At 38.0% G+C, this 24,732-nt stretch overlaps 1 protein-coding gene across 1 annotated transcript in view; it reads left to right on the plus strand.

Moving 5' to 3' along the window:
* SLC12A6 (solute carrier family 12 member 6) overlaps window positions 1-24,732 on the plus strand; it is a 92,128-nt gene that overhangs the window by 63,496 nt on the left and 3,900 nt on the right. The window contains exons 3-23 of the mRNA XM_059372445.1: window positions 878-1,009; window positions 2,238-2,384; window positions 4,352-4,406; window positions 5,615-5,745; window positions 6,615-6,856; window positions 8,860-9,074; window positions 10,046-10,204; window positions 10,381-10,479; window positions 10,730-10,787; window positions 13,758-13,932; window positions 14,236-14,354; window positions 15,554-15,652; window positions 17,870-17,989; window positions 18,769-18,873; window positions 19,281-19,449; window positions 20,626-20,821; window positions 21,455-21,624; window positions 22,870-23,001; window positions 23,593-23,700; window positions 23,903-24,087; window positions 24,470-24,603. Of these exons, the coding sequence (XP_059228428.1) occupies window positions 878-1,009; window positions 2,238-2,384; window positions 4,352-4,406; window positions 5,615-5,745; window positions 6,615-6,856; window positions 8,860-9,074; window positions 10,046-10,204; window positions 10,381-10,479; window positions 10,730-10,787; window positions 13,758-13,932; window positions 14,236-14,354; window positions 15,554-15,652; window positions 17,870-17,989; window positions 18,769-18,873; window positions 19,281-19,449; window positions 20,626-20,821; window positions 21,455-21,624; window positions 22,870-23,001; window positions 23,593-23,700; window positions 23,903-24,087; window positions 24,470-24,603 (2,950 nt within the window). The remainder of the gene's footprint in view (window positions 1-877; window positions 1,010-2,237; window positions 2,385-4,351; window positions 4,407-5,614; window positions 5,746-6,614; window positions 6,857-8,859; window positions 9,075-10,045; window positions 10,205-10,380; window positions 10,480-10,729; window positions 10,788-13,757; window positions 13,933-14,235; window positions 14,355-15,553; window positions 15,653-17,869; window positions 17,990-18,768; window positions 18,874-19,280; window positions 19,450-20,625; window positions 20,822-21,454; window positions 21,625-22,869; window positions 23,002-23,592; window positions 23,701-23,902; window positions 24,088-24,469; window positions 24,604-24,732) is intronic.

A 24,732-nucleotide genomic window follows, 5' to 3' on the forward strand; every position in this document is an offset into this window, starting at 1 on the left:
AATAATTAATAGTCATAAATGTTATTAGAATGTTAGTAGCCAAGGGGTGCCAGGGTGGCTCAGTTGGTTAAGCATCCCAACTCTTGCCCTCAGCTCAGGTCTTGATCTCAGGGTCATGATTTCAAGCCCCACATTGGACTCCAAGCTGGGTGTCGAGCCTACTTAAAAAAAAATGTTAATAGCCTAAAGAAAGGTGCACTGTAGTTAAAAGTAGTATCATCAATGTTTTTTTCAAGGTTACAGCTATCTGTAGGGGCCAATGTGATTTTGTTTTTACTGTAAAGTTAAGTCATTAGAAAGAGTGATAAAGCTTTTCACTTAAGAATTTTGTAAAGATTTGGAGTCCCTGCTCAGCAGGGAGCCTGCTTTCTCCTGTCTCTCTCCCTCTCTCTCTTTCTGCCTACTTGTGATCTCTCTCTGTCAAATAAATAAATAAAATCTTAAAAAAAAAAAAAAAAAAGAATTTTGTAAAGATTTGTATAGTCCTGGGGCGCCTGGGTGGCTCGGTTGGTTAAAGCCTCTGCCTTCGGCTCAGGTCATGATCTCAGAGTCCTGGGATCGAGCCCTGCATCGGGCTCTCTGCTTGGCAAGGAGCCTGCTTCCTCCTCTCTCTCTGCCTGCCTCTCTGCCTACTTGTGATCTCTGTCTGTCAAATAAATAAATAAAATCTTAAAAAAAAAAAAAAAAGGATTTGTGTAGTCCTGATTAAGTGATATTTTAATGTGGGAGGAGAATAAAGCCTTATTTATAAATTTTCTTAAAATATTTACCTGTGAAGTATTTTCTCATTTAATTTGCAACTTTTTGGTAGAGGTCCACTTTGATGCTTATCCAGTGTTCTTTATTACTCATTTCTTCCATGTTTCTGGCTTTATAGGAAGAAATGGATACCAGACCAAAGGTATCTTCTCTTCTCAACCGTATGGCCAATTATACTAATCTGACACAAGGAGCAAAGGAACATGAAGAGGCAGAGAACATCACTGAAGGGAAAAAGAAGCCCACCAAGGTGAGACCTACAAAAACAAGGATAAATAAAAAGAGTCCACATACAAGAAAGGAAGAAATATCCAGGTCATCACTCCATGCTCAAAAACTGTTGAATACTTGATACATGACAGGCACTGTTCTGAGCAGTGGGGTGGTCATAAAGAAGCGGAACATATAATGTCTTATTCTCATGCAATCTAAATTCTAGTACAAGGAGATAGTTATCAACCTTTGTATTATGTGTTGACGATGGTCTGAAAAAAATAAAGGCAAGGACAGATGGTAGCTACACTTGTGATGAGCAAAGCATAACATATGCAAAGACTTGTCAAATCACTTTGTAGTACACCTGGAACTAATGTAACATCTTGTGTTAACTTGAGGAATTAACTGATTTTTTTTTTAAAGGCAAGGTAAAGATACTGAAACTGGCCAGCAAAGAGAGCCAGGGCAGAAGTTGTTACTGTTGTAGAGAGGTTGGCCAGGGAAAGCCCTTTCTGACAGGGTGATGTTTGTGCAGAGGCCTAACAATGTGAGGCAGTGAGCCCCCTGGGTTTTTCAATAATAAATAATAATAATAATAATAATAAATAATTATTTTTAATAATAATAATAAGTTTCAGGATTTCTCAAAAGGAAAATATGGAGCAATATTACAAGTTAGCTTTCTGGTTGTTCAGGGATAAAATGACTCTCAGATCTTCATTTTACCAACTGCATTTACCAGCTACCATGAAGGACTTTTGCCAAAATCTGAAAGAAGTCCATCAAATCATTATTCAATTTTTAAATGGAAAAGGAAAGCTAGAGGCACCTGGCTGACTCAGTCAGTGGAGTATGCAACTCTTGATCTCAGTGTTGTGAGTTTGAGCCCCACGTTGGCTGTAGAGATTACTTAAAAATAAAATCTTTTTAAAAAAAAAAAGGAAAGAGAAACCAATAGTTTCAAAGAACAGAACATTTTAAATTTGGAGGGGTACACTTAAAAGTTTGTGGTCAAATGCCCATGTAAAAGCATATAGGAACCTGTGTAAAGTAAAAATGTATAGCTCTAGGAATATTAAAAAGTTGGTGATCATTTGTAAGATGAAGATTTTATATGTGCCTCTTTTAAGATATTGATTATACTAATTATCTCTTTTGTAAGTAATATAGTAGGGAATAAGTTTGTATATACAAACAAGAGGATAAAGCATCTTTTCTAGATGACTATATAATTTTTCTTTTGTCAACATATTTCTTTTCAGACCCCTCAAATGGGTACTTTCATGGGTGTCTACCTCCCGTGCCTACAAAATATTTTTGGAGTGATCTTGTTTCTACGCCTTACATGGGTCGTGGGCACAGCTGGAGTTCTTCAGGCCTTTGCAATTGTCCTTATCTGCTGCTGCTGTGTAAGTCCCCTGGCTCTTAGTGATCACCTGGATCCTAGAGATCACACTTAGAGTGATCTTGCAGGAGCTCAAGATTATATGCACTTGACCTCTTTGAGAATAACACAAAGACTAGTAGGGAAAGACTCATGATCTCAACAGGAGAGATTATTTTGATATTAAAGTCTGAAGGATTTTCATTTATTTAGTGTCTACTCTTTGCTGCTTGTATGCATAGTATGATGTACTAGAAATTACAAAGGAAGACTTGTAGAGGAGGTAGAAGATAATAGTCCTTGATTCAAAGAATTCAGAATACAAACCATTTGCGTTTGATAGCACCAAAGTTAGAAAATGATGTACTTCTCCAGTATAGTATTAAGGAACAACACTGATTGTTGTTTGAGGTGAGGAGTATTTCTTTTGTTTGAAGTCTCATCTGTTGCCCCTTCCTCAGAAATTCAGATGTGGTTTCCAGGTCTTCTTGCCCACTGTACTGAGAACATTCTGATCTTGAATTTAAACTCCTCTTATCCACATATCCCAGCCACATCTATCCATTTTATTATAAGTTTGGTTATTATTAAAAAATTATTTTTATTCAACTGTTGGCCTCTTTAATTACCATCATTATTATATCCTCATGCATTATGCTCAGCTGGGTGCTATATAAAGCGGGATGAGAAGATATAGTTTGTATCATTAATAACTCAAAATTAATAGTACCATCTTTTTTTTTTTTTTTTTTTTTTACTCTTTCTTAGTCTTAAAACTTCAGGGCCATGTTTGGCTCCTTGATTACCTCTCACATCTATTCAGCTACCTAGGTCAATCAAGTCTCCCTCTGGAATCTCTTATATACAACTCTTCCTTTATATTCCTGTTACTAGCACTACAGTCCTTAATTTTCACTGAACTATAATAGCCTAGTAACAAGTCACTATGCCTTCATCTGCTTCCTATCTGCAGTCCATTTTATACTCTGTTCCTACCAGGTAATGTTATCAAAATACAGTTTTTATTAGTTCAGAAGTCTTCAGTGGCTCCCCTCTTTACTAAATACTGTTCTTGTAATTATAGCTAGTCCTTAGTTTCTGATCTGTTTTCCAAGTTAACTAGGAAACCAGGGTGAGATCAGTGGCTCCTGTTCGCACCTAACCTATTGCTTACGATACAGAAGCATTTTAGGAAAATATTCAAGATAATAGTAATGTGACAAGGGCAATGAATTGAATCACATCATCTCATTTCCATACTATTAGGAATAACAGCCAACTCCCTTCATAAAGGTAAGAGTTAATTTTTCAAAAAGTGCTCTGAGGCCCACAGGCAGGAAAATAGTAGAGGAATACAGTAACAATCTTCTCCTTTCGCCCTAGGACCCAGCAGTCACACTGCTGGGTATTTACCCTAAAGATACAAATGTAGTGATCCAAAGGGGTACGTGCATCCAAGGTGTATAGCAGCAATGTTCACAATAGCCTAACTATGGAAAGAGCCCAGGTGTCCATTGACAGATTAATGGATAAAGAAGATGTGGTATATATATATATACAATGGAATATCATGCAGCCATCAAAAAACCCAAAATCTTGACATTTGCCATGACGTGCATGGAATTAGAGGGTATTATGCTAAGCGAAATAAGTAAATCAGAGAAAGACAAGTATTATACATCTCACTGATACTAGAAATTTAAGAAACAAGATAGTGGACCATAGGGGAAGGGAAGGAAAAATGAAACAAGACGAAACCAGAGAGGGACTCCTTAAACCATAAGAGACTCTTAATCTCAGGAAACAAATTGAGGATTGTTGGAGGGTAGGGGGTAAGAGGGATGGTGTGACTAGGCCATGGACATTGGGGAGAGTATGTGCTATGGTGAACACTGAATTGTGTAAGACTGATGAATCACAGTCCTGTACCCCTGAAACAAATAATACATTACGTGTTAATTTTTTAAAAATCTCCTTTCACTTCCTTTACAGACAATGTTGACTGCTATCTCCATGAGTGCCATTGCCACTAATGGAGTGGTGCCAGGTCAGTAGGCTAAGATTGGATTTCAGGGATTGTCAATGACTGTATGTTTATGCTATAAAAACTGTATGTTTATGCTATAAAGTCAGGGGTGCAAACTTCCGAGGACTAGAATACTATTTAGTCTCTTGGTCATAGACATTCACACTTTGACTTCAGAATACATTCTTTAAAAATCTTTTATGTTGTAAAGGGGAATATAAACTGGTGCAGCCACTTCAGGAAAGAGCATGGAGGTTCCTCAAAAAATTAAAGATAGAAATCCATACAGTCCAGTAATTTCACTGCTGGGTATTTATCTGAAGAAAAAAAAAATAGTAATTCAAAAAGATAGATGCACCCCTCTTGTTTTTGTTGCGTTATTTATAATAACCTAGATATGGAAGCAACCTAAGTGCCCATCAGTAGATGAAGATGTGGAGACAGTCTCCCTCTCTCTCTCTCACCAGAATATTATTCAAACATAAAAAAGAACAAAATCTTGCCCAACACAGGTGGGCCTTATTTCACTTTATGCAAGTGAAATAAGACAGAGAAAGACAAATACCATATGATTTTACTTATATGTGTAATCCAAAAAAATAAATGAACGAAAGCCAGACTCATGAATAACAAACTGGTGGTTGTCAAAGAGGAGGGGAATGGAAGAACGGGCAAAATATGTGAGAGGAAATAAGAGGTACAAACTTCCAGTCATAAAATAAGTCACAGGGATGAAAAGCATAGCATGGGGAATACATTCAGTCGTATTGTAATAACATTGTGTGGTGTGCGTAACGTACAGAATCATCAGATCACTGTGTTGTACACTTGAAACTAATAGACCATTTATGTCAACCATACTTGAATGAAAAGAAAAAGGAAAAATCTCTGTTCTAAGCTAGAGTCCTTAATTCGTGTAGCCTTCCTAGCTTTTCTTAGTTAGATTATATTTTATTGGGCTGTCTCCTGACTGTTGTAAATAATCTCTGATGCTTACCTAAGCAATACTGACAAATGGTGCTACTTCATGTGGAGCATTAGATGTGCAGCATATTTTACCATAAAGGTTTTATTTTTAATTTCCCATTAGCAAATCTGCTTTTTATTACAGAGTTTAAAAAAAAAAAAAAAACAACTTGAAACATTTATCCTTCCTATTTAGGACCTGTTTGCATTCTTCCTACTGATATACTTTCTTTATCCTGCTTACATTCTGTTTTGTCTTTTAGCTGGGGGCTCATACTTTATGATTTCCCGGGCACTGGGCCCAGAGTTTGGTGGGGCTGTTGGCCTCTGCTTTTATCTTGGTACCACATTTGCAGCTGCCATGTATATCCTTGGTGCCATTGAAATTTTTCTGGTGAGTAATGACTTAATTGTGGTCTGCAGTATAGAAAAGATAGAGATTTGGATTTATTTTGTTGTTTGGTAGCAAAACATCTGAGAGATCCACTTACAGAATCAATCAAGTGATTGACTGTTGACCTGTTACTGACTTCCTCTTGTGAACATAAGTCAGAAAGGTTGAGAGTATCCTTTGCCTGCCTACTGCTTCCCTTCCACCCATTAACCAACACCCTGCCATTTCATCCATCAAGTTAAAGTCATGAAGCAAGATTTGCACTAATAGGGAAAAAGTAAAAGTTTTCATCTTTTTTAATATCTTCATCCCTATTCAATAAAATGTTTTTCATTTCTTTATTCACTGGAATTCTTTTTTTACTATTTAAAATAATCATAGGTAAGTAGGAATAGTGAGGTAGGACTCAAGATAATCATAATTATTTTATATAACCCTTTGAATAGATTACTAGAGCTTTTTTTGCTGTTTCCATTTGGAAATGTAGGTGTTCAGAATAGCATGTAGACTTAAAAAAAAAAAAGATAAATGAGGGACACCTGGGTGGCTCAGTGGGTTAAGTCTCTGCCTTTGGCTCAAGTCATGGTCCCAGGTTCCTGGGATTGAGCCCCAAATCGGGCTCTCTGCTCAGTGGGGAGCCTGCTTCTCGCTCTCTCTCTGCCTACTTGTGATCTCTTGTCTGTCAAATAAATAAATAAAATCTTTAAAAAAGAAAAAGATAAATGATACCCAGTTTCCGTAGGAATTAGGTTAAGTCTCCAGTCATTTTCTGTCTTAGCTTTGCTTTCCTGTGTGAAAACAAAACTACAACAGCCCTTTTACTTGATGACTTTGAAATGACCTCATTTTCTACTTCTTTTGCTTAACAGGTATACATTGTTCCCCGAGCGGCCATCTTTCGTAGTGATGATGCACTCAAGGAATCAGCAGCCATGCTCAATAACATGCGTGTCTATGGCACAGCCTTCTTGGTCCTCATGGTGTTGGTGGTGTTCATTGGTGTACGCTATGTGAACAAATTTGCCTCACTTTTCCTGGCCTGTGTCATTGTGTCCATCTTGGCCATCTATGCTGGAGCTATCAAGTCTTCTTTTGCCCCTCCACACTTCCCGTACGTGTCTGTCTCTCTGGCCAGCCATTGTTTACTGGGTAGTCATTGACAGTATTTAGTGATGGGATCACTTCGAGTACAATTTCAGTCTCCTGGAGATTTTGCTCTTGGGTGAGCTCAGTTAGTGTCTAGGCAGGAAGCCTCCCAGCAAACTTCTCATGTTGATCCTCTTCCTGATGTCCTAAGCATAGAACTGGCAACTCTGAAAATCATTTGGGTATAGATATGATATAGATACTAGGTTTTTCTCAAAACCTCCTTATAATGATTGTGTGTATTTGGACAACTATACACGAAGAGCTTTATGATAGTATAGTTATTACCAGCAAGCTTTGTAAAGTATTTAAATGTTGGACTGCTGTTATCAATATCAAAACAATCAAAGAAACCTAAACTCCTACCTTAATATTTGCAGTGAATTAAACTTTTTAGCCTGCTGTGAATACCATAGCAGACTTTCTAGTCATAAAATAAAGAGAAATAAATGTCACATTGTTTGCATATGTATCCCTATATAAAGATTATATGATACGATATACATAGTGCATAAGTAGTGCAGGTACATTAAAGTGTATTTTTTGAAGTATTGTAATGGATTTGTACAGCTAGGTAACTCTCCAGTCTCCTCTTCTCTATTTGACTAGTGGCATAGAGATTGGTTAGCGCTGAATTGTGCTTGTAATCTTGTTACAGAGATTGTCTTTGAAAAGTCATCTGGATTATCTAGGTATCGGACTCCTTGCTCCTGTGTTGATTTAACCTGATGACAGAAAAATAGGGGGTTTTTTTGAGATGAAAAACATCTTTAGAGATTAAATGATTTGCCCCAAAGTTAATTCATGGCAGAGAAAGAACATGAACCCTTTGATTTCCTAACTCCTGGTCCAGTATTTCTTCTACTGTACTAAATGATGTCAGTGATAGATTCCATCTTCAATTTTTAGTCTGCTCATGTAGGGACTGCAAATTAGCTAGAAGTTTTGAAAGCTATATTCTGGATATCTTAACTTGAGAAATTCCATTTGCCTCAAGTTCTCCTTTGATGCTTCTCCTTTTTGGTGGGAAAAATGTCATGATGGGTATTTTCTTTAACATATTGACCAGAAGAAGACCAAATTCTATAGAGGAATGCATGAAACAAGCCTGGGAAATGTTGAGTTGTTGAAGCTGAGTAATGAGTATATGGTTCATTATGTATGTATGCTATCATTTTTGCAGATTTAAAAAGTCGCTTTGTTCCTCTTGAGAGTTACTCTAACTGTAGGAGTAGTATTCTTTTGTTCATATTTATAGCCCTGGATAAAAGGAAAAAATAAAATCAGCAGTTATTATTTGTAATGTCCTTAAATACCCTCACTCCCACTGGGTCTAGGCTTATGTTCAAAAATAGTTTTCTCTTAGGCCATAGTGGGATGTGCTTTTTATTCCAGCCAAGCTGTCTTTCTTGTAACAGTAGCCAGAAGGTTTGACCTTTAGTGTAACATTTTCAAATGGGTCGTTATGAACATAGGCTTTTCTAGGCCAAAAAAAAAAAAAAAAATGAAGGGAGGGGTTTTTTTTATTTGTTTTTCTTTCTTTTTTTTTTTTTTAAGTACAAAAGGACTCTGGGATTCTTTTAGACCTGACAATTGGTTAATAACCTAGAAAATTTGGAAGATGAGTAAGCATAGTGTCTTCAGACAGTTCTTCTGTTTGAACTCTTATCACTACTGGTACCGGTATGACTCAGGCAGACTGTTTAATTGCCCTAAACTTCAGTTCCTCCATCCACAACATAGAAATACTAATGCATATTTTGTGAGATGGCTGTCAGGATTAAATTGCAAAAAGTGTAAATGAATCTTCATCTACAAAGCAAGTCAATAAATATTAGGTCCTTTCACATCCTCTTAGAGATGAGGGTTTTTTTTTTTCATTACCTATTTCTAACCTACCTTCTTTTGTTTTATTTTATTTTATTTTTTTACCCTTACTTCCTCTTTCTCTGTGTTTGTTTTCACTAGGGTCTGTATGCTGGGTAACCGCACCCTTTCATCAAGACACATTGATATTTGCTCTAAGACCAAGGAAATTAACAACATGACAGTACCGTCAAAGTTATGGGGCTTCTTCTGTAACTCAAGTCAGTTTTTCAATGCCACCTGTGACGAATACTTTATTCACAATAATGTCACTTCAATCCAGGGCATTCCTGGATTGGCTAGTGGTGTCATTACAGGTAAGTCAGGAGGTTTTGAACAAGTTTTTAATTTGCTCAGGAAAGTAGGCTTTTCCATCATAGACTCTTCTCTTGTCCATGTCTCACTGCCACACCATCGCTTCCCTCCTCAAGCTCAGCACATCACTCTTAATTCAACATCTTTCTGCTTTTCTTTTAGTGAACTTACCCTTTTTCAGACTCCCTTGTGGCGCTTTCTGCTAAAATATCCCTCTTGTGGGGGAACCTGGGTGGCTCAGTTGGTTGAGCATTGGCCTTCAGTTCAGCTCATGATCCCAGGGTCCTGGGATCGAGTCCCTTGTTGGGTACCCTGCTCAGCAGGGAGTCTGCTTCTCCTCCCTCTGCTGCTCTCTCTGCTTGTTCTTTCTCTCTTTCTCTCAAACAAATAAATAAAATATTTTTTAAAAATAAAATAAAATTTCCCTCCTTTTGAGAACAGAGCTAAGCAAGTTCTGTTACTGTAAAATGGCCAGTGTTCTTCCCACAGTGACAACCAGATGGAGCTTTCAGTGTCACCGCAGCCACATGTGCTGTTTTCCTTACTCAACCCAATTTCTGAAACTCTTGCCTTAAGTTACTTTTGTCTTAAATGTTTGGTCCACAAATATCTTTGCATGTAAGCAACTTTACACTAAGGTGTTAAAAATAGCATTGAATACTAATTAAAAAAAATAAGCTGCTGAGCATTCATCTTTAGTCCACTTAACTTCTACTAATTTGCATTTGCGTATTTAATTGCATTTGTATGTAACAAAGCACTTTGTCAAATTACATTTGAATCAGATGAGAAAGAACAGTAGGTTTTTATTTATATTTTCTTTATTATATGATATATATGTGCTCGTGTAGAAGCAAACATACCTTTAAAAACTATGTACATGAGGATTTAGAATATTGTTTAGGTAGAAAATTACCTAATTATCTTCTTTCCATATTTCTGTTGCTTATATACGTTTTTCTTACCACTGCAGAGAATCTTTGGAGTAATTACCTACCAAAGGGAGAGATCATTGAAAAGCCCTCAGCCAAATCTTCTGATGTCTTAGGCATTTTAAACCATGAATATGTCCTTGTTGACATCACCACATCTTTTACTCTTCTGGTGGGGATCTTCTTTCCCTCTGTCACAGGTAAGCAGAAGAGCTGTTTTCTTTTTTAGAAGTTAGGAGACCCAGGGAGTGATTTTTCTCAGGAGACAGAATTATATTCTCCAGCTTCTTATTTGCTTCCAGGCTTTGGTATCAGCATGAATATCAAAGTGTCCAGGAACTAAGAAGTTAACTTGTTCTTTTTTCCTCCTCTAAAGGTATCATGGCTGGATCAAACAGATCTGGAGATCTGAAGGATGCTCAAAAGTCTATTCCCATTGGCACAATCCTCGCCATCCTGACCACCTCCTTTGTCTGTATCCTTTTCATGGATCTAGGCTGAGTTTTAGTCATAGGCACTTCTGTGGAATGAGGCTGATCAATACTTTCATCTTACCAGCTCGCTTCTCACTGGATAATCTACCCACCTCAGCTCTAAAATTCAAGGAAGAATTGACAACATTAGTGAATTTAGTACCTCATTTTACTGATAGAAGAAATATCCTGAGTGTTTACTTTTTATCTCAGAGCGTTGGAGGTCACCTTCCTTGACTCTCAGTATGGTAGATTTAAGCAATGTTGTCCTTTTTGGTGCCTGTATTGAAGGTGTTGTTCTTAGAGACAAGTAAGTAGTTGATCTCTTTGTAACATTTATGTGTCTGTCTTCCATTTTATCTGATCATTCCACTTTGCCCCATGACAATCATAAACTTGGAGCCCAGCCTGAGGTAATAGATCATGACTAACAATTAGGAAATATATGTATATAGTTCCCATAATGTTAGTAAATAATAAGTACCAGCTATATTGTTATAAATATATGAGATGCAATGAATATAGCATTTCAATAAAGTAGTGAATTTGTCTGCATCACAAGGGCTTCCCTGCACATGAAGAGCTGTTGGAAAACTGAAACCAAAAGTGAAGGAGAGCAAGTTAAAACAAAAACTTCTAAGTGTCTCTAGCATCTCCTTTATGAGACATATAAGTATGTATCTGTTTAGCATTCTAAATACAGTCTTGAAAATTTCTTCATTTCATTCATGAAGGTTGCTGGGTGTTTTTCCTTTCCTCTCACCTATGAGCAAAAACTATGTTTTTGTAAGAGATACCTAGAAAAATCTTTCCCCTAACCCTGCTACAGCTCTTCCCCCTTTTCCCTATCTGGGGGAGTTAACTAGCCTCCCAATTCACCTTCTTAAAACAGAAACATGGGTGCCATCCTAGACTTTTTCCACCGGTTCCCTCATCCAGTTAGTTTCTAAGTCCTGTGAAGTCCACCTTTCGTCTCAGTAGATCTCTTCCACTATTCTTTACCTCTGTCCCCTTTCCCAGGCCTCTGGGACCTTCTGTCTAGATTACTGTAGTTATCTCCCTTTAAATATTACCATCTTCAATCCTTCTTTCCTGTTGCCACTAGATTTTTCTACAACACAAAATTAGATTGTACAAACCGTCCTGCTTTACAGCCTGCCAAAAGCCCTTTGAAACCCATCATTTCGATCTGGCCCTGTGTACCATTTTCTGATGTCCTCTCCCAGCATTCCCTTGTAAACTCCCTGGGCTCCAGCCATAACCTGATGCTAAATACTCAGCCACACATTTGTTTGTGCAGTTTCCTTTGCTTAGAACAGTTAATTCCCTCCTAGTAGACACATCGATCCTCTAAAATTAGACTGAGTGTCTTCTGTCCTGTGAAGCTTTCTCACACTCACCCAGCAGAGATAACCATATACCCCTTCTTATTCAGCCACTACAGTATTGCACATACCATATACACTGTAGCTTTTCATATCACTCTTTCCGACTCAATCGAGTTCTTTTAGGACAGAAATCCCAGTAGATGCTGTATATGCATATTGTTGACAAAAAAGAATAAGTAGCACAGTTTACTATTACTGTACTATTGTCACTGAAAATATATGGGTGTATGAGCTTTGGTAAATTACTCCATAATATAAAAAGTACTGAAAATGTAAGCTGGTATTCCTTTGAAAGACTGTTGGTCATTATCGGGGCACCTGGATGGCTCCGTTGGTTAAGCCACTGCCTTCAGCTCAGGTCATGATCCCAGGGTCATGGCATTGAGCCCCCACATGGGGCTCCCTGCTTAGCAGGAAGCTGTTTCTCCCTCTATCACTCCTCTGCTTGTGTTCCCTTTCTCGCTGTGTCTCTCTGTTAAATAAATAAATAAATAAAATCTTAAAAAAAAAATAAAAAAGGAAAGAAAAACTGTTGGTCGTTATCTTCTAATGTTGAATGTACACATACCTTATGACCGAGAAGAAATGCATGCACACGTGCATTAAGAATCATGGATAAGAATTCTCGCAGCACTATTATCATTAATAGTCAAAATCTGGAAATAGTTAAAATGTTCATTAATAGTAGAATGAATAAATTATGTATTCATAATGGAAATGGAGTGGAAAACCATAGAGCAATGAAAAATAAATTATCCACAGTTATACACAAAGTAAATAGGATGAATTTCACAATGTTGAGTGAAAGAAACAAAAGACCTATACCTTATTTCATTTATTGAAAATTAAAAGGACAGTGGTGGAGGGGACAAAAGGGCTAGTGTTGGCCCGTAGCCATAAGAGCAAATTTGGGTGCTGGCAGTGTTCTGTTCCTTGACTAGATAGTTAGCTGCATGGATGTTTGTGAAAATTCATTGAAGTGTACATTTTTTTGTACATTACTTTTTGTGTGTCATACTTAATAAAAGATGGTTAAAACCATAAATAATTAAACAATGACATCACATGAACCCATCAAATTAGGACTGACTTTTAGAATTTTAATACTCAAGGCTGGTGTGGAATAGGTATGTACTATAAAACTTAAACCTTCATATACTTCCAGTGGAAATAAAATGTATTATAACCTTTCTGGAATTTAATAATAAAATGTATTATAACCTTTCTGGAAATTTATAACCATTTTGGTAGTGATTTTGAAATATTTTAGATATTGATCTCTTTTACTGCAGTTATTCCCTCTTAGGAATCTGCCATAAGGGAACAAATCTGGGATGTGTGAATGTAGATATGTGCATAAAGATGTTAGTCACAGTATTTTCCATAGTGTAAAATCAACACTAGAGAAATGGATTATGTAAATTATGATGCAGTATTGTTAAAACCACTAAAATTTTTGTTCCTGAAAAGTTTTTCATGACATAGGAAAATGTAAGTTAAAAATATGGAATTACAGGTATACTGTGATCTCATCTGTATTTTTAAAAACAGTAAACAGATTCAAATGTGAAAGTATACTAAATATTACCAGTTATGTTGTGATTATGGATTTCTTCCTGGTTTTTATATTTTTTGTATTTTTCTAATTTTTGTTGCAAAGAGCACAGATATTTTGATATTTTGCGGGGGAAGCTATAATTGAAGTTTAGCTTTATTTTCTGGGCCTACAGGTTATTTTTTCTTAATATAAATCAAATCTGCCTACCTTTACATTTCTTAATACTTATGTCTGTCTCAATTTTAATTCTCTAAAAAATTATAAACAGAAAAAATTAGGTGAATGTCTCTCTACTCTTCCAGTATAATTTTCCATACCCTCATTTCTTACGCAGGTTTGGGGATGCTGTGAAAGGTAATCTGGTGGTGGGTACCTTATCTTGGCCTTCCCCATGGGTGATTGTTATTGGCTCCTTCTTCTCCACGTGTGGGGCTGGACTTCAGAGTCTCACAGGTGCACCAAGGCTGCTACAGGCAATAGCCAAGGATAACATCATACCCTTTCTGAGGGTGAGTGTCCCTTTCCCATACCCTATTTCCTTTTTGTCAGATTTTATGAGAAACTGTGTGGGTCTTCATAGGCTTAGGAATTACTAGATCATACAATGTGAAGACGTGGGTTTTTAGTACAAAACCTTCTAAGTCGCTATGGGGGATGAGTTTATATGTGAGTAGGATAAGTTATTTAAAAGATGCCACAGTTGTTAACACTATTATCCATCATATATCTGAAACTGTAGCATAGAGGAATCAGGGAACATTGACTCAGACATACCCCACCACCTGTGTCTGATATTTCCCTTCTCTGTACAGGTTTTTGGTCACAGCAAAGCCAACGGGGAACCTACCTGGGCTTTACTTCTAACTGCTGCTATTGCAGAGCTGGGGATTCTTATCGCCTCCCTGGATCTTGTGGCCCCAATTCTTTCTATGTAAGAGCCAGTTCTTCTCTTTTTTTCTTGCTTATATGATGTGTAGTACGTGTTGATTTCCATCAGGCATGCAACAGTAGTGATAAAAGAGTGAGCCAAGTACAGGTGTAACTTCACCTAAATAATATATATTCCTAAGAACTTCAAGGCTAACTTTTATAAATCATCATGGTTTCTTCCTACCTGTATAACTTCAAAAGTTCTTTGCCTTCATTTCTTATTCATTATCAGCTGGTTGTAGCTTTTACTGCTGCTGTTAGCTTTGCTCCTTCAGCTGCGACTTAGTAATGACTTAATACCTGCCTGGCACTGGGCAGCATGCTAGGAATACAAAGATGAATGACAGAACCTTAAGGAACTGATGAGAGAGAGAGACCAGTAATCCTGTGTAGTGGGATGAGAACTATGGTAAAGGTGAACACTGCTATAAGAGCTCAAAAAGGACTGAGATTCAAGAAAGGTTTTCTAGGAAAGGAGACACTTGCATCTTGAAAGAGGACTGGTTATTTACTAAGCAAAGAAAGAGTGAGATGTTCCAGACGCGGAATGTGTGTAAAGGAATTGGGAATGAAACCACGTAGCACATCTGAGAATTCAAAGTAGTTTGGCTTTGGATAGAATGGAGTGTGACTGTTGAGAGTAGCTGAGCAGAGAGGCAGGTAGAGCCAGGTCACAAAAGACCTGGAACTTTTACCTGGAGGTTGTGAGTGATCCTTTGAGATCATGTTTATGTTTTAGAATTATCAGTTTGGTATAAAAGACAAGTGAGAAGGAGGCTGAAATTGGGCTGAGAATGCTACCCGTAAACTTATTTAATCCAGCAGGGAAGAAATGAGATCCTGAACTAAGGTGATAGCAGTAGAGATGGAAGGGAGGAGAAAGGTTTTAAAATGTGTAAATAGGTAGAATCCATAGGACTTGATAAGTTAATTTGGAACAAAGATAAGTAACAAAGAGGAAACTTGGATTATCCCAAAAACAACTGGGTATAGAGTGGATGTGTCTTTCACTGTGAGAGAATGCAGAAAAATGAGCAAATTCATGGGGAGAAGTTAAATTTTTCTACATCCTAGTCTTAATCAAAGGCTATAGTGAGCTAGAACAGAAGCTTAAACACAACAAAGGTCTCTATTTACAATAACCCTTGGAGAATCATTTTACAATAATAATCATGCCTTTTACCATTTTTATTCTGCCAGGTTTTTCCTGATGTGTTACCTCTTTGTGAATTTGGCATGTGCATTACAAACATTACTTCGAACACCTAACTGGAGACCCCGGTTCCGCTACTACCACTGGTAAGTCTGTTCTTTTTTTTTTTTCTTCCCCACATTTGGAGAGAACCTGTCATGAACTAGAAAAGTAGGAGATTCTGGGTTGGTTAATAAAATTTTTCTTGGCCAGCCATCCTGTCCTGCCTGTTTCAGCTTCGGTGATCACCTGAATTTCTACCAAATTACCATGTGTTTTTGTAGTTCACTTTATAATTTATAACACCTACTTGAGAATAAAGACAGAAACTATGAAATATGTATTTCCAGTCTGCTGTATTCTTCAGCTTAAACCAGCCTACCCTTTGCATTATTTGTTTTCCCATTTCTTTCTTAGCTAAGGGCTGGGCTTCACCCCTTTTCTGTCTTCATTCTCATTTTCTCATCAGTTTTCATTCTCGAACTCTCTTCCTTACGAGGTTCATTTAGCAGGTAAGAGTATGAGCTGTGGAGTTAGATGACCTTAGCTCAGTGTCAGCTCTACTATTCCCTAGCTTTGTAGCTTTTAACAAAACACATAACTATATCATATTTAATTTTACCATCCTGCTACATAGTAAAGCTCACAGTGAAACGTTGCTATAGCTGCTGCCTTCACATCTCCACCACTAAGGGAGTCATCACGCTTTTAGCTGCCATCCCATCTCCTCCTCATTTCCTTCCTGTCATAGCTAAAGGTTCTTAATATGTCCTGTGTGCACCTGTTGCTACATTCCTCTGTGCTGCCTTCCTCCTTGACCCTTTCCTGACTTCACTCACCAGTGATAGGCACTAGTGTGACCTTTATGTGGCAAAAATTTAAATCCTTACTGTATTATTACCTCTAATCCTCTTTCTAGCTTTAACCTTAATTAAATGTTCACTATGAACTTTGTTGTGTTACTGTTTTGCTTTGTTAGCTTTTCCCTTTATCCTTATCCTATGTTTTTATTAGAGATAATTTTCTCCATATTAACAACTCTCCTGTTCACTCTTTCATTCATCGTAGAGCTAAGAAGTTCCTTCTGTACACAGAAGAACTTCAGTAAGCATGGTTATCTACTTAATCTATTTGATCAAAACAGGCATTTCATCATTCTCTTGCCAAGTTTTTCTCTCTCCTTTTTTTTAGAGGGAGACAGAGAGAGAGCCACCACATGTGGGGGGGGGGGCAAAGGGAAAGAGAGACTTTTTATTTATTGATTTGACAGAGCAAGAGAGCACAAGCAGGGTGATTGGGAGAGGGAGAGGGAGAAACCGGCTTCCTAGTGAGCAGGGAACCTGATGTGGGGCTTAGTCCCAGGACCCTGAGATCAGGACCTGAGCTAAAGGCAGACACTTAACCGATTGAGCCACCTGGGCACTCCAAGAAAGAGAATCTTAAGCAAACTCCACACTCAGTGCTGAGCCCAATGCATAGCTCGATCCCAGGACCTTGAGTGCATGACTTGAGCCAAAATCAAGAGTTGGTCACTTAACCCACAACCTACTCGGGCACCCCTCTGCCAAGTTTCTCTTAATGTAAAGTAAGAAAACTAATGGCAGATTTCCTTTAGTGAGTTCTGCATGATGCTAAGGAATGTTCATAAGGTTTTAAGCAATATTTACATGAGATATTTCTTTTTAAAAGACCATGTTCAGGGGTGCCTGGGTGGCTCAGTGGGTTAAAGCCTCTGCCTTCGTGGCTCAGGTCATGATCCCAGGGTCCTACTCTTTGCATAGCAGGGAGCCTGCTTCCCTTCCTCTCTCTCTGCCTCCCTCTCTGCGTACTTGTGATCTCTGTCTGTCAAACAAATGAATAAATACTTAAAAAAAAAAAAAGATCATGTTAATAACTCTGTGTGCCCCATTCTTGCTTTGCCAAGTAGGTATTTATTATCCTCACACCTACAGATAACTTTCATTACAACCTGTTCATTTATATGTTTTTCCAGCAGTGGGAAACATCAGCACAAAGGATGGTTCGGGCCTCAGTGCAGATTTGCTGACTATTGCAGTCCATGATACCATAACTATAAAAATTGAGAAAAATCATTTTGAAACTTTTATAGCAATTTGACATTCTCACAGCATCCAGGCATATAGTAATGTTTCTAATAATTCATTTTTATTGCATTTTATAAAAGTTCAGTCTGCAGTATATTGGAATTAAAAAGATAATAATAACAATCCTTCACCAGTTTGAGAAGCACCTCTAGCACAGGCTTCTTTTTAGCTGCTTAGAAAAACATTTTCTTGTTTGCATTTTGGTTTTTAATTTTCTAGGGCCCTCTCTTTCATGGGAATGAGTATCTGTCTGGCTCTGATGTTCATTTCTTCCTGGTATTACGCCATTGTAGCTATGGTAATAGCTGGTATGATCTACAAGTACATCGAGTACCAAGGGTGAGTCTGTGGATTTGACCTTAATTACTGCTACAGGTATCAAAATGGACTAGTTTGGTAGAGCCAGCTCAATGAAAATTGCATTAAGGATCCAGACAGCTTCATTTAACTGCAACTAAACTCTATAACCCCAAATTCTTTTAGCCATCTTACAGACACAAACTACAGAATCAATAAGGAGAACCCATTGAGAAAGTATGAACAGATCAATTTAAAAAGTTGCTAGAAGGACATGTCAAAATAATGATATTAAAGTCTAACACAAATATAAGTATTTATGTTTCCCTCTTCAGTTAAGGTATAATCTCTGAAATGAAAAAGAAATTAATACTGAGAAACTTCATAACAACAAGACTACAGAAAAAACTTACAAAAATTAGGAATAAATAACACTGGTTCAGAAGATTACATTGAATTTTGCTTTCTCCCTATTATTTTCAAAATTAAATTAAACTTTGTGTCTGTTGTAATTTCCTTCTCCAAATTGCTATTTTACATCATTGCTTTTGAACAGTTACATAGAAGAATGAGCAAGTGATCCTTCCAGCCTTTGTTTTGAATTGTTTATTGTACAGTGTGGTCCACTGCTGAAGGGCAATATGGGTCTGCTTTTCGTGGGTTCATTATGTTAAGAGCATTATATTAATAATTAATATGAGTTTTAATTTTCAACTGCATGCATATGTTCGTTTTAGAAAGAGGGAAAAAAAACCCTTGTTTTGAAATTATACTTGCTATAGTTGATACTTGTCTCTGCTTTTTTCTCTTTTTTCTCCCAGAGCGGAGAAAGAGTGGGGTGATGGAATCCGTGGGCTGTCCCTCAGTGCAGCCCGGTTTGCTTTGCTCCGGCTGGAAGAAGGACCACCACACACTAAAAACTGGAGGTAAAGAGATCAATAGAGCTTAGTGGTATGGTGTTTGGCACATGGTTAACACACACAACTGTGTGCTTCAGTGATTATAGGATAAGGAATTCAGGTGGCTCAAAGAATTGGTGTGAAGGACCTGTTTTGAATGATTCCAAATCCTTCATACTTTATTTTCTTTGCTTCATGGGATATCTGATCTAGACTTCTGCCATTTTTTTGTTCCTTGCAGAATGATCAATCTGTGGTAATACTGGGAGGATTCAAATAAACTACAGCCTCATCCTAATGTTTCCTCTAATCTCTTCCTTCTTCCCATTTACATTTTATTTAGATCTCCTGAATTAAAGGGTAGAATTTATCATTCTGTTCCCCAAACTCAAAAGTGTTTTTTCCCTCCCACTCTCCCACCAACCTCTTTACAGGCCTCAATTACTTGTATTACTGAAATTAGATGAAGACTTACATGTCAAGCATCCTCGCCTCCTCACCTTTGCATCACAACTTAAAGCAGGAAAGGGTCTCACTATTGTGGGCTCTGTCATTGTGGGGAACTTCCTGGAGAACTACGGGGAAGCTTTAGCTGCTGAGCAGGTAAGAGTCAAGACGTATTGACTTAATGGAATTTAGCTTATGACTTTGTGATGTTAAGTTGTCAGACATTATATTTCTAAGTTAATTGCTTTCCTGCATGTTCTGGGAGGTTTCCTTGTTAGTGCTAACTTTTGAACCATCATCGTCTCCCAAATAATGAGATGAACCAGAAGATAATAATTTATGTTTTCCATTTAACAAGCGTTACTAAACTTTCAAGATTGTCAAGGCTAAGCACTGTTTCCAAATAGACTCTAAACGTTGACTCAGGCCTCAGAGAAGTCATGTAAATAAAACTATCCTTTGAACTGTGGAGATGGTTCTGCTCATTCTGATGATAAGGGGCCATGAACAACTTTCCTTTCTCCTTACCAGCCTACATTGGTATGTAGTCATGACCAAGGTTGCTTTACTTTTGATTAACTTTCCAAGTGTAAGTTCTCCCTAAAGAAGAAAGCGGTTTTGACTCTAATACTTACTTTAATGATAAAACCAACCCTGCTGTTCAGAGAAACGTACAATTACTTTTCAAAAATTTTACTGGATTTCATTTTGGAATACTTTGAAACCCTGAAAACTAGAAATACTTGAAGAAACATTAGTCTGGAATGATGGTAAAAATAAATAAAAAGCACAGGGTTGGAAATCAATAAACCTTGCTTATTACCCGTGCTACACCACTGACTTAATCTCTGCCTTCAGGAAAATCATGTCTTACTTCTATGCCATTATTCCCTTCGTCTTTCCACTAAGAGAGTGGAGTAAGAATAAATGAAATATTATCCCAAATTGGCTTGAATAAATAATAGTAAAGCAAAGACAATGGTCATCAGTAATCATCATTAAAATATCAAAACAGATGGAAATAGGAGAAATGAAAAAACATACCTGAGAAAATTCTTAAGCGAAACTGAATCATCATATTGAGTTTCTAATAGTATGAGTCGGGGCATCAGGGTGATTGAGGAAGGAAGCAGATCATGTTCACACTCCGCCTGGTCAGTTAAGAAAGAATATTGAATATTTGTTTTATGAAGATCCCTGTTCTTGATTTGTTTAGTATGTTACAGAGGAAAAGGCAGAAAAACTCTATGTAGTCAACCAGCACTATATGTAGTAAGCACTTAGAGAGTGAAACAGGGTGAAGCAATTCAGCATTGAGGTTCTCTTTTTCAGACTATAAAGCATCTAATGGAGGCAGAGAAGGTGAAAGGGTTCTGCCAGCTGGTGGTGGCCGCCAAGCTGAGGGAGGGCATTTCCCACCTCATCCAGTCATGTGGCCTTGGAGGCATGAAGCACAACACGGTGGTGATGGGATGGCCTAATGGTTGGCGCCAGAGTGAAGATGCCCGAGCATGGAAGACTTTTATTGGTACAGAACACTTTTCATTTTATCCAAAGGGCCCAAATAGGGGATACAGTCAAACCTCTGTTGCCTTAGTCCCACCCCATAGCCTCCAAAAGTAGAGACTGGGCCATTGCTGAAGCATAGTTCTATAAGGGCACCTAAATAACTACTAACAATGATAATCTTATTCTCCTCACCCCCTCCAGCTTTATATTATGTTCATGAATTGTTTATCTCTGTCAAGTATCATGCTAGGAATTATCTCTGAAATTGCCCAGTTTTCATTTATGATCTGCCACATTGACATTCTCACAGGAATTGGAAGGATTGTCTTTCATCAAAATCTCCAGAATTCACATAACCCCCCAACCTTAGAAATGCAGTGATCGGAATTTAGTAATGTAAATCATGGTTCTGAATCTAATTCTGTTAGTTATTCAGATTTTTCTTAATGATTGTTGTTATCCGATGAGGTATAACCCACTATGTAAACAGAACACTTTGCTTAAAGAAATGTAAAAAACAAAAAAACACAAAACAAAACAAAAAAAACCACAACCAACTCAAAAACCATTATTCTTGCTTTCCTGACATGGTAGGAAGCAAGGCAAGTGTGAGGAGTCTTCTCTGTTTGTCCTGATTCTGTTTTCTCCCTAGGCACAGTTCGAGTGACAACTGCTGCCCATCTGGCCCTGCTGGTGGCTAAAAACATCTCCTTCTTTCCCAGCAATGTGGAGCAGTTTTCTGAGGGCAACATTGATGTGTGGTGGATTGTGCATGATGGGGGCATGCTCATGTTATTACCTTTCCTACTCAAACAGCACAAGGTACATTAGATACCTTTGGGAAAAAAAAGTCTTTCTCCCTTAATATCTGTCCTGGTTCACTAGGCTGACCCTTTCCCTCTGATTACAGTGTTGGGGCTTAGGATCAGAGGAGCTGGGGATTTTTCTTAGCATTCCCATGATCCTAGTTCCAACTGTATGAGAAGTAGTCTTTTTTCTATTTGATACCTATCTCCAAGTGAAATTCAGCAAATTAATAAAGTTCCATATGAACTCTTGGAGAAACACTAACAAGTGAAACACATCCATTTAAAAGAAAAAAAGACCAAAGTCTCTCAAATACTGGAAACCTCTGTTCGGATGTTTTTGTATCTTATACATATGCATGCTCATCCTTTGGTAAGACTAGTTAAGCTGAACTTTAAAATTTAAGTTTAAAAGTTAAAATAGTCAAGCAGAGAGAGTCAATTATCATATGGTTTCACTTATTTGTGGAGCATAACAAATAGCATGGAGGACATGGGGAGATAGAGAGGAGAAGGGAGTTGGGGGAAATTGGAAGGGGAGGTGAACCATGAGACACTATGGACTCTGAAAAACAATCTGAGGGTTTTGAAGGGGTGGGGGTGGGAGGTCGGGGTACCAGGTGGTGGGTATTTGAGAGGGCACGGATTGCATGGAGCCTTGGGTGTGGTGCAAAAATAATGAATAGTGTTATGCTGAAAATGAATAAAAAATAAATTTAAAAAAGTTAAAATAGTAACTTTTAGAGTCTGCATGGGGCCATCAATATGCTATCCAAATACAGCACCCTCCTAATGTATTCTGTGTCCCCTTTTGCTGGTTTTCTTCTTGTTAGGAAATTAAGAACTTCTTAAAGTTGTTTTTTTGTTTTGTTTTGTTTTGTTTTGTTTTTTGACAGAGGGAGACCACAAGTAGGCAGAGAGGCAGGCAGAGAGAGAGGAGGAAGCAGGCTCCCTGCAGAGCAGAGAGCCCGATGTGGGGCTCGATCCCAGGACCCTGAGATCATGACCCGAGCAGAAGGCAGAGGCTTTAACCCACTGAGCCACCCAGGCACCCCTTAAAGTTGTTTTTAATGTGTTTCTTAGTCAAGCTTTTGCTCTCATACAACAGTATATCCAGTTAGAAGCTAAAAACAAATACCCTGATACTACAGGAAGGTTGTCCAAAGCAAAAAATGTCTTGTGTTTTAGGAATCACTCTTTTTTGGGGGGGGAGGGGGGCTTCTTGCATCTAACTTGCCATATATGTATGGTACTTTCTCAGGTGTGGCGAAAATGTAGCATACGGATCTTCACAGTAGCCCAACTAGAAGACAACAGTATTCAGATGAAGAAGGACCTGGCTACCTTCCTCTACCACTTACGCATTGAAGCAGAGGTGGAAGTGGTGGAGATGGTGAGAAAGCGGAGTTTGAGATCAAACAGACCACCCTTCCCCCGTTTCCTACCCTGTCTTCCTAGAACTTTTTCTGGTTTGGGAAATTGTTCAGCTGCAAATGTGGATTAATCCCTTAGTTCTGACAGAGCCCTAATACATTGATCTAGATAAGTAGACTATGTATGTTTTGTGTATTTGGTGTTGTTTTTTAAATTTTTGCTTTCTTGTTTGTTGTACAGCCTTTATATTTCTCCCAGATTCTTGTCTGCTTAATATGGTTTTATTAAGTTTTAATTCATTTATGCATGTTAAAATCACACACAGCTTTTTAAAAATAACCTGGCAGTATTTTAAAAAAAGACTAGAGTTTGTATTTTGTTTCAAGGAAATATATATGTAATGGTTAGATTACGGAAAGGAATGTCAGTGCTTCTGTGTTTGATAGTTCATAATATTATATAACTCAGTAACTTAACAAAATAGGGGTGTAACGTAGGTTGATATTGTGGTACTTTCTCTGGCTTAATTTAGCAAATGGAAATGAAAGTGAGTGGTTCAATTCTTCTTTCTCTTTTGTGCTTGTTGCCCACTCTGCGTTGTCTATGGCAGCATGACAGTGACATATCCGCTTACACTTATGAGCGCACCCTGATGATGGAGCAAAGGTCCCAGATGCTCCGACACATGCGACTGTCCAAAACAGAGCGGGACAGAGAGGTGAGACCTTCCTGCATTCACTGAATCCTAGTCTGTCACTGAGAGGGATGATACTGTATTATTCTCATAGAATGACACATTCTTTCCATCTTACTTTATCAGTTCTTCCACTATAACCACATTATTGTTTGAAAATAATTGAAGCTAAAGCATGAGAGGAAACTGGGTATAGAGGTTCATAGCTGTGTTGGCCCCTCCTCAGGCACAGTTGGTGAAGGACCGGAACTCAATGCTGCGATTGACCAGCATTGGCTCTGATGAGGATGAAGAGACAGAGACCTACCAGGAGAAGGTGCACATGACTTGGACAAAAGACAAGTACATGGCATCCCGAGGACAAAAGGCTAAGTCGATGGAAGGATTCCAGGACCTGCTTAACATGCGTCCGTAAGTTTTCCAACACACAATCTTATCACATAACACAGTATCCTAGTCAGTGGCATACATGTGACTTTGCCTGGATACAGAGGATGAAGTATCTTCTTCATTTCACCCCAAATCTAGCCATCTCTCTGTTACTTGCCTGTGCATATCAGCTACAAGTTAACATTGTGCATAAACTAACCACCCTTCTTTCTCACCATACTGTGTTCCTGGCATAAAACAAGCAAATGTAGAATGAGAAAACCCAGTGTATAAGGAAATCATTTGTTCATTACATTATTCATAGTCAAAGCAAAAAAGCTCTGTATCTCACTGTTTTTAAAATTGGCTATAGCCTAGCTTTCTCTTTGCCTTAACCACCTGTTTCTCCCTTTCACCCGCCCAGGGACCATTCCAACGTGAGACGGATGCACACAGCAGTGAAACTCAATGAGGTTATAGTTAACAAGTCCCATGAAGCGAAGCTGGTTTTGTTGAATATGCCTGGGCCACCCCGAAACCCTGAAGGTGATGAAAACTGTATCCTTTCCAAGAGTGGAGCTACCAGTAGGGAAGGTCTTAGCCTGTTTCTTAGATGAGACCACTAGATAACCTTAAGTCATTGTCTGTGCCCATGTTTCTCTCTCAAGGAGGGAAGGCCATTAAAAG

Source organism: Mustela nigripes, chromosome 13 (assembly GCF_022355385.1).
Source record: "Mustela nigripes isolate SB6536 chromosome 13, MUSNIG.SB6536, whole genome shotgun sequence".
NCBI classification, from domain to species: Eukaryota; Metazoa; Chordata; class Mammalia; order Carnivora; family Mustelidae; genus Mustela; species Mustela nigripes.